At 44.4% G+C, this 17,754-nt stretch overlaps 1 protein-coding gene across 1 annotated transcript in view; it reads left to right on the top strand.

The window, feature by feature from the left end:
- The first annotated feature begins 1,597 nt into the window (after positions 1-1,597).
- Positions 1,598-17,754, top strand: part of QDPR (quinoid dihydropteridine reductase) — a 17,000-nt gene continuing 843 nt past the window's right edge. The window contains exons 1-6 of the mRNA XM_024741846.1: positions 1,598-1,847; positions 4,024-4,116; positions 7,665-7,761; positions 9,947-10,087; positions 14,111-14,219; positions 15,251-15,334. Of these exons, the coding sequence (XP_024597614.1) occupies positions 1,749-1,847; positions 4,024-4,116; positions 7,665-7,761; positions 9,947-10,087; positions 14,111-14,219; positions 15,251-15,334 (623 nt within the window). The 5' untranslated portion in view covers positions 1,598-1,748. The remainder of the gene's footprint in view (positions 1,848-4,023; positions 4,117-7,664; positions 7,762-9,946; positions 10,088-14,110; positions 14,220-15,250; positions 15,335-17,754) is intronic.

Raw genomic sequence — 17,754 nt, forward strand, 5'->3', positions numbered from 1 at the left:
AATGGCAAGGAAGTTATTAGCAGGCATAACCAGGTAGATCTGACTATAAAGAGATGCTAACCAGTCTCAAAAAATGCGTACAGTAGAAGGAAAACAAAAATGGAATGATTAGCACTTGAACGTTGCCAACAATGCACCGTATCAAATGTTGATCTCTTTGATGCATGCCCTGGCATTTCTTTCTCTAAAATGTCACTGCTGTCAGAATCCCTAGAAGTGTTATTAATACCACAAAATGACCTCTGTTCTCAAGCCTTTTAATTGAAATGTGTAAACAAGGCTTTATGATTCTTAAATTTATCACTGGGTGAATCTGCTGCGGGTAAAATTGCAGCCTGAGTCAGAGTTAATTTGTGACTGTTGGGGAAACCTGGACCCCAACACGTACAGCCCCCCTTTATCTCCACCCTTCCCCCCTTCCCCCACCTGTTGTGTCACCTGAAACGGGAAAGGAAAGTGTTTTTCTAATGTGTTAGCAAATAATAATCTCCCATCACCCTGCTGGGGTCTTTGTCTCTCCTAAGAGTGAAGATCTGTCCTTTTCTTTTGATTTACTGGCACAAGGAATGAAATATTCCACGATTTCTATCTTATACTGTGGCTTTAAAAATTTAACTTTTAGTCTATTGCTGAATGTCAACTTCACATCATGTGAGACTGGTAACAGTCATTGTCAGTAGCTTTGGGGGCAAAGTGGGGCAGAAGCGGCAGTGAAATTCCTTATTTGGTCACAGAGCTCTGGAGGGAGTTCAGGAGGTTGCCCTGTTAACCAACAGGACTTCTGGGAATCTCACTTGGAGAGCACAGAGGGGCAGAGAGACATGGTGATGGGAATAGTTTTCTTCCCTCTAATGGGGGTTCACTTCTGTGGTCTCTCCGCAATGAAAATAAAGAGTGTCTCCACAGCTTGTGCGGTGTACAAAGGCTTTTACCGTATGCTTGCTCACCCCTGATGGTGCGGCAACCCTTTGTGGTAGGCAGGGGATGTGCTATTCCAGACATTTCTCTCCTGAGAAAACTGGATGTCAGGGTTGGGGCTGGAGATCAGGTCTCTGAAATGCAACAGCTGTCTTCATCACAATAACCTTGACATAGCAAATGTTTTTCTGGTAATGAACAACAAAATACTTATAAAAGGCTTACGAGAGTGCTTGGCACATTAGTTAGTGACCAATAACATTCGTTATCCTTATTGTAACATGAAGCACGCTTTGAGAAGGCAGGCCATGTGTAATACCTTTGCATCCTATCTCTGCCCCAAATGATGGACCTATGTCAATTTTTGGTGTTTTAGGGGTTAAGCAGTTATCTTTCGAAAAATTCTGCGGGAATTGACGGATCTTCAACAAGCGCATGCTCCTCCAGGCTGAATGGAGGTGTGGTTAGGCAGAACCCCGTTGAAGACTTGGGTTCGAATTCCTACTCTTCTGGGCAAGTGGCTGAGACTCTCCTGTTTCAGTTTCCTAACTTGTCGTAGGCTTGCTGTGCACACTAAAATGAAACCGCACTTCGAGATCACTTCTCGCCGCGCGTGGGTGTTTATTTGGGGCTGGGGCGGGCAGCGGGCGGGGGATGAGGGGGCGCGGCCCTGCTCGCCGAGTGTGGCTGCGCGCTAGGCGGCGGCAGCGGGCTCGGCTGCGGGTGCGGCCGACGGGCGGTCCCTCTTGGCGGGGTAGGCGGCCGGGGCGGAGCGCCACGTTCGTGCTCAGGGCCATTCAGAGCAGCGGAAGCCGAGCCGGAGGAGCAGGATGGCGGCGGTAGCTGGGGAGACGCGCCGGGTGCTGGTGTACGGCGGCCGGGGCGCGCTGGGCTCCCGATGCGTGCAGGCGTTCCGCGACCGCAACTGGGTAATTCGGCGGGCTGCGGGCGGGCACCGTGGTGACTGGGGCCCAGAGGGGCCTGCCGGCGCAGCGCCGGAGCGCGGTCTGGAAGGAAGCTGGGGGCCCCAGAGCACCCCCAGACATGGGTGATTGCACATGTATGCACACGTCTACACGTCTGTTCTGTCTCCGAGTGCGTGCGTACCCCGTGGCCCGAGGTGCAGGGCCTTTGCTCTCCAAGGAGAAAGGTTCGGGGGCATGCGGCGGCTGCTCCGTCGGCCTCTTCCAGGCCCGGAAAGTCTGGCATGACTCGAGAGAACAGAGACGGAGGAAGAGGTAATGAGAGGGAAGGATCTGGAATCACTCTGCTTGCCTGGGGTTACTAGCCCTATGACCATGAACGGCTTGCTTAACGTCAGAGAAATTCAGTTTCCCCATCCGTAAAATGGGGATAATAATAGTATTTATCCCTTAGGGGAGTTACGAAGATTAAATGAGATGAATGGCGTCGTTGTGCATAAATTGTAAGTTGCTTGACTCGTGGTAAAAGCTATTTAAATGTTAGCTATTATTGATATATATACATATATATTATTGATATATACCTCTGTTCCATTTGCTTCCGTTATATGTGATACTTTGAAGCCTGCAAAGCATTTTGTTTTGCAAAGATTACTTCTACTACTTTGCATAATCAGTAGCCGCTCCCCAGAAAGCAGCAAGGAAGAGACGAGGTTGTCGCCGAGCTTGTGGCGGGGTCAGGGACCCCACTCTGGGGAGCTTTCGTGGGTGTTTACTTAGCAGCAGCCTGAGCAAGGGTGCGCTGGGACCAGAGAGAAAGGGTGCCAGGGTTTTCTTCTTACTCACAATCTGGTATAGGAATATGCTTTGAAGGATTCTAAATACATCACCTTCCCACCATTTACCTGTCTTAGGGTATCTTCCCAGGTCTGCAGCCGTGGATGGTGGTGACAATGGGAACATTTAAGGACTGCCAGCCAAAGGCCAAGCACTGTGCTCCTACATACTCTTAGTTTCCTTTACTCTTTCCTGTAACTTTAATACAGGGCTCCTGTATCCACCTACATTATAGATACAAGGGCCGTGCTTCCTCCCGGTGCGGGCACTTTGGCCCTTTGACTTGGTGAATCTGCGGAGCTGATTTACCTGTGACTCTCCTGTCTTTCTCTGCCTTTCTTCCTGGGGGCTCCGGGAGGGTGGGGATAGAACCTTTTCTTTGTCTCAGTATCCCCCATGGCTGTGACACAGAAGTAGTGAGTGTTTTGAAAGGATGCTGTGTTCTTCAAAGCTTGTGGTGGAGATGCTTATCTCTGGGACCTTCAGACTCCCGGACCTTGGAGCTTTCTGAGTAAGAACCATGTGTCACCTGTGCCAGCAGCTGTAGAATCTTACATTCCATTTACTTCTCACACTAACACCGTTCATTGTTGACAACCCTCCGTTTTACAGGTGAGGAACCTCTGCAGAGTGGGTGACCGAGAAAGCTTCTATAGGGCAGAACCAGGATTCAAAGCCTGATCTGATTTCTGAACCCACAGTCATCCCTTTATGCTCTGGGACAGTGGTCGGAAAATTCCAGTTCTCCGTGGGTTGAATCCTGCCTGACACCTTTTTTCATAGAGCCCAAGAGCTTGAAATAGTTCCCCATTTTTAAATGGTTGAAAAGAAATCAGAAGAAGAGTAATATTTTGTGACATGTGAACATCATATGAAATTCATAATTCAGTGTCTGAAGTTTAATTGGCACACAAGCCACTCTCACTCATTGATTCATTTACTGTTGTGTATGGCTGCTCTCCAGCTATAATAGCAGAGTTGAGTAGTTGCAACAGAGGTTGTATGGCCAGCAAAGCCTAAAATATTTACTCTCTGGCTCTTTACAGAAAAGGTTTGCAGACCCCTGGTCTAGGGGGTCTCTGCACGATCAGGGTTTGACTTTCAGAGGTGGGAGTGGAAGAGGAAGAGGTGTTTGGGGGCAGAATGGGCTAGCCTGGGGCTCAGTAAGGGGTACACTGGCTGAAGCCAGATGCCCTGCAAAGAGTGCAAGAGGTCGGTTGCTAGATACTTTCTCTAGGTGGTTTTCATGTAAAGCCTCTTATGTGCCTCCACTCCCCGAGTTCCTGGGCATGGATCTTTAACAACTGACTGTCTCTTGACCGAAGCTGTTTTCTCCTTGATCCAGTGGGTCGCCAGCATCGACGTCGTGGAGAATGAAGAGGCCAGTGCCAGCGTCCTGGTTAAAATGACAGACTCGTTTACGGAGCAGGCTGACCAGGTAAGTCTAGAGAAGGCCCTACCGCGCATGTGGTAGGGGAACGCTGGGGATAGGGTTCCACCGGCTGTGTGCTCTTCCTTTTTTTCAGGTATTATTTCTCTAATTATGAAAGCCATTTGTGCTCATGGAGGGAAATTTGGAAAAAATGAAAAAAACCACAAAGATAAATAGCCCATAATTCATGTCTAGTTAGCTCACTAGTTAGTTCACATTTTGGCCCATTTTCTTGTCTTACAAACTATGCATACTGTATGTTACTAGTTTTACAAGTTGAAATAAATTCGTATTTTATATGTCATGGTCAGCTTTTTTGTAAAAACTTAACCTTTAACTTAGATACTTATTCAGATCACTTAATAAAACCTGTGTTGACATGTAATTTTTCTTTGTGTGGATTGGCCACAGTTTGTTTAGTTTGCACTTAATTATACATTTAAGTTTTTTGCAAGGTTTTTTTTTTACCATTATCAAGAATACTGTGGTGAACTTCTTCGTCTCTATCTCTGATTATTTATATATTAGCATACATTCTAAAAAGTGGGCTCCCCCCCCGTTCAAAGCAAGAATACTAACAAAGCAGGTTGTTTCTAATTATAAAATCATAGGCTTTGGGGCTTCCCTGGTCGCGCAGTGGTTGGGAGTCTGCCTGCTGATGCAGGGGACTCGGGTTCGTGCCCCGGACCGGGAGGATCCCACATGCCGATATACAAATATATAGGTAAATTGTGAAATACCCCTCTTTCTCTCTGTGATAGTGTCACCTCCCCCTGCCCAGAAGGAAGCACTGTTAACAATTTGTTGGATATCTTGGTATAAATATCTGAGATGCTCTTAAGCGGTTCTGCCTTTCTGAAAGAGCTGTTCCCACCAGCTGCATGAGGATGTGCTTTATATGGTTCTCATGCCAACCCTCAGCTATTTCTTATAACAAATTAAAAAAATTTTAAAAGTAGTGCATGTATGATGTAGAAAATACAGTTAAGCAAAAAGGAGAAGGAAATCATTTCTGTTCTCACGATGCAGTTAATATTTTGTTATATTTTAGTCCATTTCTCCAAACGTATACATGTATAAATCTAAAATTTTTTAAAAAACCCTGGGACTTCCCTGGCAGTCCAGTGGTTAAGACTCTGCGCTTCCACTGCAGGGGGCCTGGGTTCGATCCCTGGTTGGGGAACTAAGATCCTGTATGCTGTACAGTGTGGCAAAACCCCCCCAAAAAGCCCAAATAAATTATGACTATACTGTAACTGCTCATTTGCTCTTCCTAAAGCATCAGTTTGACATAGTTTAGAATATAGGAACCCAGCTGACTTATTCCAAAATGTAGATTTTTGTTGTCCTTACTTTTTATAATATGCTCTCAATGTTTCCTATATTTAATTATATTATTGTCTTTAATGGACCTAATAGTAAAACTTGACGTGGCTTCGTTGTGTGTTATATACCATACTAAGTGCCGTATTTGCATTTGCATTAACTCAATCTCTGTAAAACAGTTTCTCATTTTATCTTCCTTTTAGAAATGAGGAGTCTGAGGCAAAAAAGTCCCTGGTGTTTGCTCAAGGTCAAAGCTAGTAGGTGGCAGAGCTAGGATTTGAACCTGGGCAGTGGGGGTTTGATGTCTGTGCTCTTAACTGTACCTTAAGTTGATTCTCAGCAAAATAGCTTCATGTGAATAAAGTAATGATAACTAAAACCAAATGCTAGGAAGGCACCTGGGCTTGGATAGCAGCAGCTCCTCCAGACGTGGTTCTCTGTAATCAGCGTCTCTCCTGCTCCTTTAATTGCAGGTTTCTGATGTCTGTATCCCTTTTGGAATGTGAAGTTGTCCGCATCTGAGTCTTGACCATACAATGCATCTTTACGATGAAGATTGGGAAATGCCTTCACTATTATAAGCTTAGCTTTTAAAATCTTTAACCATTCCTGTAGGAGACTCTCTCATCCCCCAGTCACTCAATTAAGAATTTCTGGACAAAAACATGACATCCAGTTTTTGTTTCTAAAGCTCCAGAAGAGGAAGTTCAATCCTAATACATGTAAAATTGGCCCCCTGGATTGGAAGTTCACGATGACAGTGATAAGATGAAGAAGTGAGAGAAGTACTAAATCTTTAGAAGACTATTGGGCAGAAAGCAGAATTTAAGGGGAAGGAGTTTTAAAATGCCTCGTTTTAATTTTATTATAAAAATAAAAGACAGAGGTTGTAAAAAAACAAATCAAGCAGGTGCATTGTTGGTACGGGCTCCATGCTTCCCTAAAAAGTAGAGAGCACAGGTTGTGTGCCTGTACAGAGGTCAGCGGAAATGATCCAATTTCCTGCAGCTGGGATCTGGGCTCTTGGCAGCAGGGTGTGGCTTAGAAATCAAGGGAGGGGCAGCCGGGGAACCAGGGTAACAGGCAAAAGGTCAGCAAAAGCTAAATCACGATTAGGTGAGATACTTGCCAAGGGATATTCAGAAATCTTCTTAAAATGAAAGCTTTAGGTATAGAATGTACGGAGAGGAAAGATTGATTTCCATTGCTAATGCAGTCTCTTTGGAAGAGTAATTTTTGTTTTTGGCTGGGCCTCATGGTTTGCAGGATCTTAGTTCCAGGGATTGAACCCGTGCCCTGCGTAGTGAAAGTGCGGAGTCCTAACCACTGGACCGCCAGGGAAGTCCCTTGAAAAAGTAATTTAAGGCTCGGAAATAGTTAAGGAAAGCAGTCAGAGACTGAAATGTTACTGCTGGGAGAATTAACACCATTTACACTTATCACCATTGTGTTAAGTCTTAAGAAGATTGATCTTAACAAAGCTATTGAGAGGCTGTGGTCCTTTCAGCCATTCCAGAAAAAATATGGTATAGTGGTGAGCATAGATGCCTTCCAGAAAAATATGGAAAAGGGTCATGGGTAATGACCAGGATTGTCTGTCTTGTCAGACTTCTGTTTTAATAAATTGTAACAAAAGGACATGTATATGTTTTCAACACTTTAAACATTTTAATCAGACAGAAATAGAGAATTAAAATGAACCCCCATGTACTCATTATTTACCAACATTTTGCTGTTGACTATTTTTTATTGCTTTTTAAAAAAAATAATTTCTCTTTGGCTTTTTTTTCCCTTGGAGTTGCAGTTAATGGGATACTTGTATTCCAAGGAGAGTGGAATTGATTATTTCAGATTATGATTCTGTGATTTGCAAAGAAAGTCGGCAAAGAAGTATACCACAAGGCTAGCTGTAGGCAGTGAAGCCCTAGGTGATTTTTTAAAAAACTTTTCCTACTTTATTTATTGTTTTATTCCAGGGATGCATATGTCTCCACCCTTTAGATGTTCAGAAGAAGACTGGGTTGCTTTATAAAAATCACACTGAAATGTAGTCGAGCTTCACTATCCAAATGTGCATTATAAATTGGTCCTGCAACTTATTTTCAAAGTATTAGTTGCCAGGTACTGTGAACTGACTTAAGAAGCGAAAAATAAATAGAGGTGACTGTAAAGATGTCAGCCTGTTGAGGTTTACCTGACAGTGCATCTTCCCAACCCTTTTATTTCAGGTGACGGCTGAGGTTGGAAAGCTCTTGGGTGCAGAGAAGGTGGATGCGATCCTTTGTGTGGCTGGAGGATGGGCTGGGGGCAATGCCAAGTCCAAGTGTGAGTCCTTTTCTGAGTTAGTCATTTTGCTCTTCTCTTTGTCCAGGTGCATGGGGATGGGTCTATACTACGTGTCAGGTCAGATGTTTTCCTGTATGTCTCTCAGAAGCTTTACCGTAGCTGTGAGGTAGGGATCAACAGCCCGTGTTACAGATAAAGAAAAAACTTCCCATAGAAGGGGGTTAGGGCAGAGGGACCTTGAGATTGACATTTAAAAAGGAGACGAAATGAAATCAGCATTGTTTCTACCCCAGTCTTTCAGGGCTTATTACTGGGAGTTGGGGGATGTGAATGGAATGGAGAGATCATTCTGAAGGTCAAAAGGACTCAAAACCGAGCTTTTGTTAAAGCTGAGTATATTTTCCATTTTTTATTACGAACATTTTCAGATATACAGAAGAGTTGAAAGAACAGTTCAGCGCACACCCTTATGTCCTCCGTCTAGATTCAATCCTTGTTAACATTTGCTATACTTGCATTCTCTTGCTTTCTTACATGTGTGTCCTCTGTGTGTGTATTTTGTTGTTGATCATTTGAAAGCAATTTGACACTTCACTGTATTTCAACATGCGCCTCCAAAGATGAAGCTGTTCTCCCACATCGTAATACCATTCTCATACCTAAGAAAATTAACAGTGATTCTATGAGATTAATAGTATCAGCTCATGTTCTGATTACCTCAGTTTATTCCATATGTTTCATAGTTGTTTTCTCTAAATTTGTTCCAGTCAGGGTTTATGTACTGCATTTTATTGTTGTTTTTAGTCTCTTAATCTAGAATGGTTTTTTTTTTTTCCTGTGACAGACTTGGCAGGTCCAGGGCAGTTTTCATATAGACTGTCACCCACACTGAATTTGTCAAACTGTTTCTTTAAGGTATCATTTACCTTGTTCCTCTGTCCCTGGTATTTCCTGTGAACTGGAAGGTAGGTCTAGAGGCTTGCTTAGATTCAGGTCAAATATTTTGAGGTGAGAATGCTTCCTGAGTGATGTGGACTTCACACTGCATCACGTAGGGAGCTTACCATGTCACATGACCTTCTCCATCCAGAGTGATGCCAAATTTCGTGCTTGGTTAAGGTGGCAAGCTGATAGATTTCCATCATAAAGGTTCATTTTTCTGTTTGCAATTATAAGTGACCTATGGGATGGTACTTTGGCATCGTGTATGAATATCCTGTTCCCAAACACCTTGAGAACCCCAGATTCCCAAAACCTAATGGTTATAAGCATCCATTGGTAGGTAATCTCTACCTGAGTCAGTCATCCCATTGGGGACTGGAAAATGGTAGTTTTCTAATTCTATCATTCCTTCTACATTTATCAGCCAAAGCCATTTAAAAAGGAATTGATTTTCTGTGAACCACACTTAAATGGGAAATTGGTATTTTGTGTGGTGATCAGGTTGGCAAAACACCCTGATGGCCTTTTGTGTATTTTGGTAACAAAAAGTGATACATGTGGGTCCATCCTTTTTTTTTTTTTTTTTTTTTTGTAGTTCTTTTTAGCAGGGAAATGCAGTACCTTGGTTGTCACCTACTGAAAACCCCTCCTCCTGTATCAGGAGGTCTCTCTTTCCGGGTCATGGGTGCAGCTTCACTGGGTTCTGTGTGTCCTGTGAGGGAGGAAGAGGACAACTGTTCAGCTGGTGATGTGACACTCCTTACCACTTATTCCTCTTCACATCTCTGGAAGGCCAGAGGGTTAAAACAACTGCAAAATGGTTGTTATTTCAGCTTTCTTTTAAAGCGTCTTTAAAGCTGGCATTAAACTTTCAGCCATAAAAAAATGTAGCTCCATAAAAGCCCTCTTTATGTCCAGATGGTAATAGTCCCTTTATCACAGATAAAACCTGACTTAGATATATAGGTTCTAATTATAGACCTAATGCCCTTTATGAAGTAGGACAATGTTTGAATTAAAGCCAGTCCTGCATATTTGTCAACAGTCCTCATTTATTGGCTGACATTTACCAGTTTACAGGTGAGGAAGTTGAGACTCAGGTGATCACGTGGCCTGGATTCGAACCCGTGTCTCTGACCGCAAGCCCTGGGCTGTTTGTATTAGATCTCCTTGTAGACACAGAGTGGCTGTGAGGGCTTCCTGGAGTGTTGGGCGCCATGAGTCGAGCTCACCTGTCATTTTCTTCCCTGTGAATGCTCACCTCGTGTGTTTCTTTGCTCAGCTCTCTTTAAAAACTGTGACCTGATGTGGAAGCAGAGCATTTGGACGTCGACCATCTCCAGCCACCTGGCCACCAAGCACCTCAAAGAAGGAGGCCTCCTGACCTTGGCAGGGGCCAAGGCCGCCCTGGATGGGACTCCGGGTGAGCCTCCATTTCCCTGTCTGTGAAATGGGGATGCTAATACTTGCTTGCTGGGGTTGCTGGACACTTCCGTGAGATGAGGACAATTAAAGCCCTTTACCCTCTCAGGTGCTTTACAGTTTGATGGATTTTGCTTCCTTTTAGGCCCAAATTTTTTTAGGGGAAAAACTCCTGATCTTTTCATTTGCATTGTCCTCATGTTCGCGGTGGTGAAGGACCGCTGTAATCTGGCAGCCCCTCATCTTGTTTATTTATCTGTGATGCACCCAGGGAATGAATGGTGTTGCAGTAGCTATCAGCTAGGTAATAGTCACATTGTGTTCACGTGTCCCAAGGATACTGTGAGCTGTAGAGCGAGAGACGCTGAGGTAGATTCTTCACCCTAGCTGTGTGGCCTAGAACAAATCATTTGTTCTCTTTGACGATATTTCTGCTGTAGTTTCCTTAATTGTAATATAGTGACAGTAATATCTACTTTGAAGAGTAGTTATAAGGTGTTAGAGGTATTAATATGTACAAAGTGCCCGGCCCATGGTAAGTCTTATTATATATAGTCATTTAATCCTGGGGTAGAGGTCATTATTATCTTCTTCATTTTACAGATAAGGAAACTAAAACTTAGGGTAAGTAATTTGTCTGGGTTATGCAAAAAATAAGTTGCAAACGTACATTGAATTGAAATCCTGATCATTTTTAAATTCTGTGCTTTTTCGTTACATCATGCAGATCCAAGTTCCCTTTGCATTTTGTACTCCCTGTGTTAGCTTGCTAGGGTTGCCATAACAAAGTACCACAGACTGGGTGGCATAAGTATTTTCTCACAGTTCTGGAGGCTAGAAGTTCAAGATCAAGGTGTCAGCAGGGTTGCTTTCTTCTGAGCCCTCTCTCCTTGGCTTGTGGATGGCTGTCTTCTCCCTATGTCTTTGCATTGTCCTCCCTCTGTGTTTGTCTGTGTCCAAATTGCCTCTTCTTAGAGGTATACCAGTCATATTGGATTAGGACCCACCCTAATGACCTCATTTTAACTTAATTACCTCCCATCTCCAAATACAGTCACATTCTGAGGTATGGGGGTTAGGACTTCAATATCTGAATTTGGCTGGGGGGCACAGTTCAACCCATCACTCTCCCTTTGGGATCGGGCTAAAAGAATTTAAGCAGGGGGTCAGGGAGTTAGCACAGGGAGGCAGAAACTGTCTTATCTATAAGACTACCTACATTGAACTCTTCTTAAAAAAAAGGGGGGGGAGATTTTTTGGGATCTCTTTAGTAAGTGGTGGAAACCTTGAGCACCTTTTTTGATTTTAATGTAACTAACTTAACTGTGAGGCTGTTACAAATTAATAATTTCTTGCCACTCATTTTCTTATCATGTTTCTCAGAGCAGGTGATCTTACAAGTCCGTGGCTATTGCAATGATTAAAGCTGTGCATATGTTAGATGCTAGTTGGGTTAAGATCTGATTTTTATTAAAGGTGACATAGAGCAGAGGTACTAGAAAGTAAATAGAGAAATGAGTAATAGCTTGACATTGAAAAAAAACCCTAGGACTGAAAGACTAATTTTTCTGAAGGACAAAACAGTCTTCTACTTGCCTTTGGTTTGTACATATTCTTTGCTTATAGTTTCAGATACTGATTAAGACTATGGGATCTGGAACTACACGGGTTGGTTTTGTATTGTGGTTTTGCCATTTAGTTGCTGTGTGATATTTGGCAAGTTACTTAACCTCTCTGAACCTCAGTTTTGTCATCCATAAAATGAAGGTAAATAGTAATACCTCCTTTATATAGTAGTTGTGACTTGTAAACATCTTAATGGATGTAAATGGTTTAGAAAAGGTATTAGAGTCAGTAGTAAATGTGAACTATTATTATTATTTACTCCAGGCTTACTTATGCTCAGTTACTCTTGCTTCAGATGTTAATAAATTTGTTCATCTTGCAGCTCGTTAGTTAGATGTTGTTAAACTTATTTGAGTCACGAAATCTTTTAACTGATTCGGACCCCAGAAAAATCTGGGGAAATCTGTGAAAGCAGGTGATGAGCAGGCTTAGGAGTCCCTCAAACCCAAGAAAAGTTGTTCAAAAATAGAAAGTTTTTCACTTGGAAAGATACTGAGACAACCCTCACCCTCCTATGTCCAAGGTTGTATTTGTAGACTGTCCACTGGGGCATAAACTGTATGGAAGTGATGGTGATCACTTTTGTTTACCATTTAAGGATCTGTTTTATGTTTGGAAATCAGTCCTTAGGGACGACACTGATCATTTTGTAATTGGAAAGACAGTTTTTATCTTCTTAATGATACGCATTTTTTTCCATATCTTGCCAATGACGCCCTTACCCGCTTTGTGTAGAATTCTGTGGAATTAAACCATTAGGGCTGCTGGCTGCTGGCTGCTTGTTTCTTTCTTCATCCGATTCCCTGCTTTCATGCTGTTTGAGTGGAATGAAGAGAGAGTCCTAGGAGTTTGCTGGGGACAGGGGCTGAACGAATGAGATTCATGCACTGGTTTATTTTAATTACTATTAGATCTTCCTGCCATTGTTGGCCTCCTGCCCCTAATTAAACAGAGAAGCCAGGTTTGGTGAAATATTCTTCTTGTACTTCTAAATAACTTTTTGAAACCTTGACCCTCTTTTGCAATTTGAGGTTACTGTGGAAGCGGTTCAGTGATTGGTTTCTTGGCTGGGCTGTGAGCCCCACCTCCCCCTGGACCTCTGATGCCTCCTCAGTTGTTATTCTTTAAACAGCATGCCTGCTGGGGTTTTTAAGGGCACTGCTGACCTTTGGAAGTCGTGGTTTTCCGAAGGTGGAGGGGTGTTGACAGCAATTAACCATTCTTTGTTACTGTGATAGCTGCATTTAGTGCACCTACAGCTGGGTGCTGTGGGGAACTTTGGAGAGGAGAGAGACCTCGCTTGCCATGTGTCTGGGGGTTCAGACAGAACCCTGTCCTAATAAGCTATTGTATTCAACATATAGACTGGATAAACAGCAAGGTCCTACTGTGAAGCACAGAGAACCATATTCAACATCCTGTAATAAACCATAATGGAAGAGAATATTAAAAAAAGAATATATAGATGTATAACTGAATTACTTTGCTGCACAGCAGAAATTAACACAATGTTGTAAATCAACTGTATTTCAATAAAAGAAGGCATGCCTTACTTCTGTCAGCAAGCATTTGCTGACTCATGGGAGGAAAGGAAGGCTAGTAGGTAGCTTGTATGCCCATATGTCACAATTGCTCAAATGGTATACTTTTTTTATTTTTTGGCTGTGCTGCGTGGCTTGTGGGATCTTAGTTCCTGGACCAGGGATCGAACTTGTGCCCCATGCAGTGGTAGCATCGAGTCCTAACCCTGGACCACTAAGGAATTTCCCCAGATGGTATACTTTAAACAAGGAGTTGGACTCCAGGCCATAGCACTTCTATTAATCTGATGGGAAACGCTTATGGAAGTCCCGCCCTGTCCTGAGCCTAGAATTAAGTACTTTATCCCCATTTTACAGATGGGATAACTGAGGATTAGAAAGGTTTTGAGAACCCGCCTGGATTTCTTTAGTGGTAAGTGGAAGAGGTGGGCTTTGAACCTGCTCAGCCTGACTCTAAAGCCTGCGCTTCAAATGACTGCTCGGTTTTGCCGACCCACTGGGCACCCAGGGTGGGTGTGTGCAGGCCGCTCACAAGCAGTTGTTGATACAGGGGTTCAGAACTCTTGCTTGGCTTTTAACCTCTCCATTGGCCTCGGCGCGAGTCTGTGTGTGAGCCTGGGCATATTACTCACCCTGTCCGAGCCTCTGTTTCCTTAGCAATAAAAATAGGATTAACCTCATGGCTTCTGTGATAAATATTAAGTACCAGGCAAATAGAAGGTTATGTCCCTTCCACTTTCTCTCCAAGGACGTCCCTGGTTCTCTTTTCCCGTCCTCTTCTGGACCCTGGCATGGTGTTCTTTGGACATACCAGTGGCGGCCAGTGGTCACTGAAATGCTTTCTCCTTATTTCCCAGGGATGATTGGCTACGGCATGGCCAAGGGTGCGGTTCACCAGCTTTGCCAGAGCCTGGCCGGGAAGGACAGCGGCATGCCGTCCGGGTCTGCTGCCATCGCCGTGCTCCCGTAAGTGCTGGGGAGTCTCCCCCACTTCTGCCCCATGGCTGAGAATCCACATGTGTCCTAGAGTCACTCTACACCAGGGGTGCGTGTGTGCCGTCACCTTGGCTTCTGAAATTCACCAGAGGCCCTGAAGGTACCTGTTTAGGTTTTGGATTATCCTGGGCTTTCCAGAATGGTTGCTTGGCTGATGGGATGGGTCTCTGTTGCCTCTTTCTTGTTTTTTTTTCCTTCCCTCTATCTGTCCCTCCCTCCCTCCTTGTTAAAAAATAGTTTACACATTTAATTTTATTATTTGTAGTTCTGTCTTTCAAGTCATTATAAGGTCGGTGTAGAAGAGAGACTGTATTAGGTTTGTGGGATGGGAGAGGGGGAGCCTGGGGAAGAATATGGGAAACTACGGGGAGAGGTTTCTGGAGGGATTCCAGGACCAAATGGCTTGTCTCTTAGCTGTGCTCCTATAAAGAGGATGTCTGTCTGCTAGGGGACTGGGCTGTCCACGTATTCATTTGTGGGCTTCTGTGATTCCTATTTTGAATGATTTCCGATTTTTGAATGATTTCCGAGGCCTGAAGGTTCTTGGGAAAGTCATACATACCTGAATTCTGTATTCCCTTGCTGAAAAATGGAAGATTTCATGGAAAACAGCCACAAAATGAAGGATGAGGCTGTCTTTTCCCCATATTTAAAGGAATATTATGATTACACATACAAAAACCTGAGAAATGAGTCTGCCACATTTTAGGGAGTGAATGGAGACATAAACAGCAGAACAGTTTACTTTAGTAAAGACAGTGTTTTAGAAAAAAGGCAAAACATGGCCCTTTCATTTTGTTCCTGTCTGCCTGAGGGGTGAGTTCTGAAGCGCTTGGTTGAGTCAGGCTGGGATGTGATCTCTGTAATTGTGGACGGCTTCCTGGCCTCTCTCTGATTATCTTCGTGTGATCTCTCCACATACTTTCCTGGCCAAGGAGGGCCGGGGCAGCTGTTGTTCTGAGGGGGAGGCACATGTGACATGCCTATCTCGGTGCTCGCAGGGTTACCCTGGACACACCGATGAACAGGAAATCAATGCCTGAGGCCGACTTCAGCTCCTGGACACCCTTGGAATTCCTGGTCGAGTGAGTATCACAGTCATTTCAGTGACTCAGCAGCTTCCATTCTCTGCCTCTTGTGGGAGAAAGGACAGGCCCGTGTTATCTTGGCTTATCAGCTTGGGTGGTTCGTGAGGGCCTGACCTCTGAGGGCACCTTGCACCTCATTGTCAATATCACGGGGTGGAGGGGTTGATGGTGCCGACCTGAATCCTGGCTCCTCTACCCACCAGCTGGCCAATCTGAGCATGTTGTTTAACTGCTCTAGGCCTCAGTTTCCCCGTCTGTATAATGGGGGTCGGTGATAATTGTTAGGAGGGTAAGACGTGGAAGTGTGTGCCAAGGTCTCAGCACTGTGTGTGACCCAGGGCTGGGTAAGCCTGGAGCCTGTAAACCGTGTTCTGTCTGTTAAAGAGGAGTAGCTGCATGGAATCTGCCGCTGATCTAGGTGGAACATCTGGGCCCACATGCCTGAATTAGTGCCAAGCCACAAACCCACAGGAAGCATCCTTTGTCCCCGAAATCATATTCAGCCCTGTGTGAGTATGGGTGGCACTGCAAGGTCACAGAGAGAGTGAGCTCTTTTGTGTTTGCCTAGATCTCAGTTTCCCGCTCTCCTCTATTTAAGGGGGAGTTAAGCGTGTGTTCACTGAGCACCCATTCGGGCCAGGGACTCTGCTGGGCCCAGAGACGATGAGGAATAAGATGCAGGCCCTGCCTTCATGGAGTGGGGATGGACTCTCCCAGCAGAGCCGGTGTCTGAGCCGCTTTGATGGCTATTTGCACAGGATATTTCTAAGGCTTGGGCTGAGAAGAAGCTTGCTTCTGGCCTGAGGTTACATCTTATTTAAATGGAATTGGGAGCTATTTGGGACTTCTATGTTTGGAACAAGCACTTACATAGCACTTACATGCCAGGCACTGTTTAAGCACTTCATAACCATGATCTTATTAAATGCTCATAGCAGGTCTGTGAGGGAGATGCCGTCGTCTTTATTTAAGGTTTGGGGGCTCGGAGGCATGGGGAGTGTGGGCCTAAGGAACTTGCCCAAGGTCGCACAGCAGAGCCAGGATCTGACCCGGGCAGTGTGGCTGCAGAGCCCTCGGTCTTAACCACTGTCCCGACAGTTACTCCTATCTTTACCGGGTATCATGCTTAATGCTGGATCTGCAAAAGAAAAAAAAATTTGAAGTTGTGGAAGGAACAACTCTTGAATGGTGTTTGCATTTGAGTTTCTTTTTAAAGGCCACTACTGCCAGCAATGTCTCTTGACAGAGACATTGACCCAGGACCCTAGATGGAACATCTGGGGCCATGTGTGTAATTCAGTGCTGGGCCACAACTGACAGAGGGTGGGCTGGGACAGCCATGCCTTGCCCCAGAAATCATGCTCACCCATTTGTGGTATTTGAAAACTCACGTGACAAGTTGACATAAAGCTGGCTTTGCAACGTCTGTGAGCATGTTACCTTCTTGGCTGTCCATGGTTAGAATGGCGTTCTCTCCCACTCACTCCAGACAGCTGACAAGGAGGATGGAGAAGTAAGACCATTTATTAACCTGCCTAAGTAACACATACGCCTCTGCACATCCAGCTGTGACTGGTCTCCTTCAGAACTGTGCCCTGAGCCCTGCCCCCAGAGACGGCTCAGGACACATGACAGTACTTTAGGGAGTTGGAGCAGCGCTTGGGATTTTGAGCCTGCGTGACTTCCCTTCACGTGTTCAACCCCCAGAGTGGGAGCTCGAATGACTGGACAGCTGAACATCAGCTGTGGTCCAACAGGTTGCTTATCAGCATTAAAGATCCCGGGAGCTCCTGCGAGTTCTCTGGTGAAGGAAGGGCCAAGGTCCCACCTGGGGTTTGTTGGAGGAGATGGTATACTCAGCACTGAGAGTAAATATTTTAAAAATGATCAGCTACTTGTTAAACCTTGTGAATTCCTTGTGCCCTTTTTCATTCCTCTCTTCTTAGACGAGGTCTCCGGTCTTCCCCAGGCACGGTTGGTTGCCCCTCCCCACACAGAGTTGGTCATTAAATGCCCCATTCCAACACCGAATGCGTTTTATTGTAATAGTGTGTTCTTTCATCTTTTTCCATTGCTTGGCACAGCTGTGGGCGCTCCATAAATATTTGTTAAAAAAATAATAATGAATTTTTTCTCTTTCTTCTTAAATTCTGGGAAGTGATATAAGCTAAGTGTCAAGTATTGTGCCCATGTCTGTCTCTTAGAATGAACTAATTAAAATCTTTTTTTAATCACATAAAATCGTACCACTGTGTTATAAAGGATTCCAACAATGCAGAAAAATAGCAAAATGAAAACCTTGCCAAATCTAGCCAGTCAGGAATTAGGAGTAAAGTTCTGAAATCATTGCCAAATCTAGCCAGTCAGGAATTAGGAGTAAAGTTCTGAAATCATCAGGGACCTAGGTTTGTGCCCAA

The sequence above is a fragment of the Neophocaena asiaeorientalis genome, unplaced genomic scaffold (genome assembly GCF_003031525.2).
Source record: "Neophocaena asiaeorientalis asiaeorientalis breed wild unplaced genomic scaffold, Neophocaena_asiaeorientalis_V1.1 scaffold218, whole genome shotgun sequence".
NCBI lineage: Eukaryota > Metazoa > Chordata > Mammalia > Artiodactyla > Phocoenidae > Neophocaena > Neophocaena asiaeorientalis.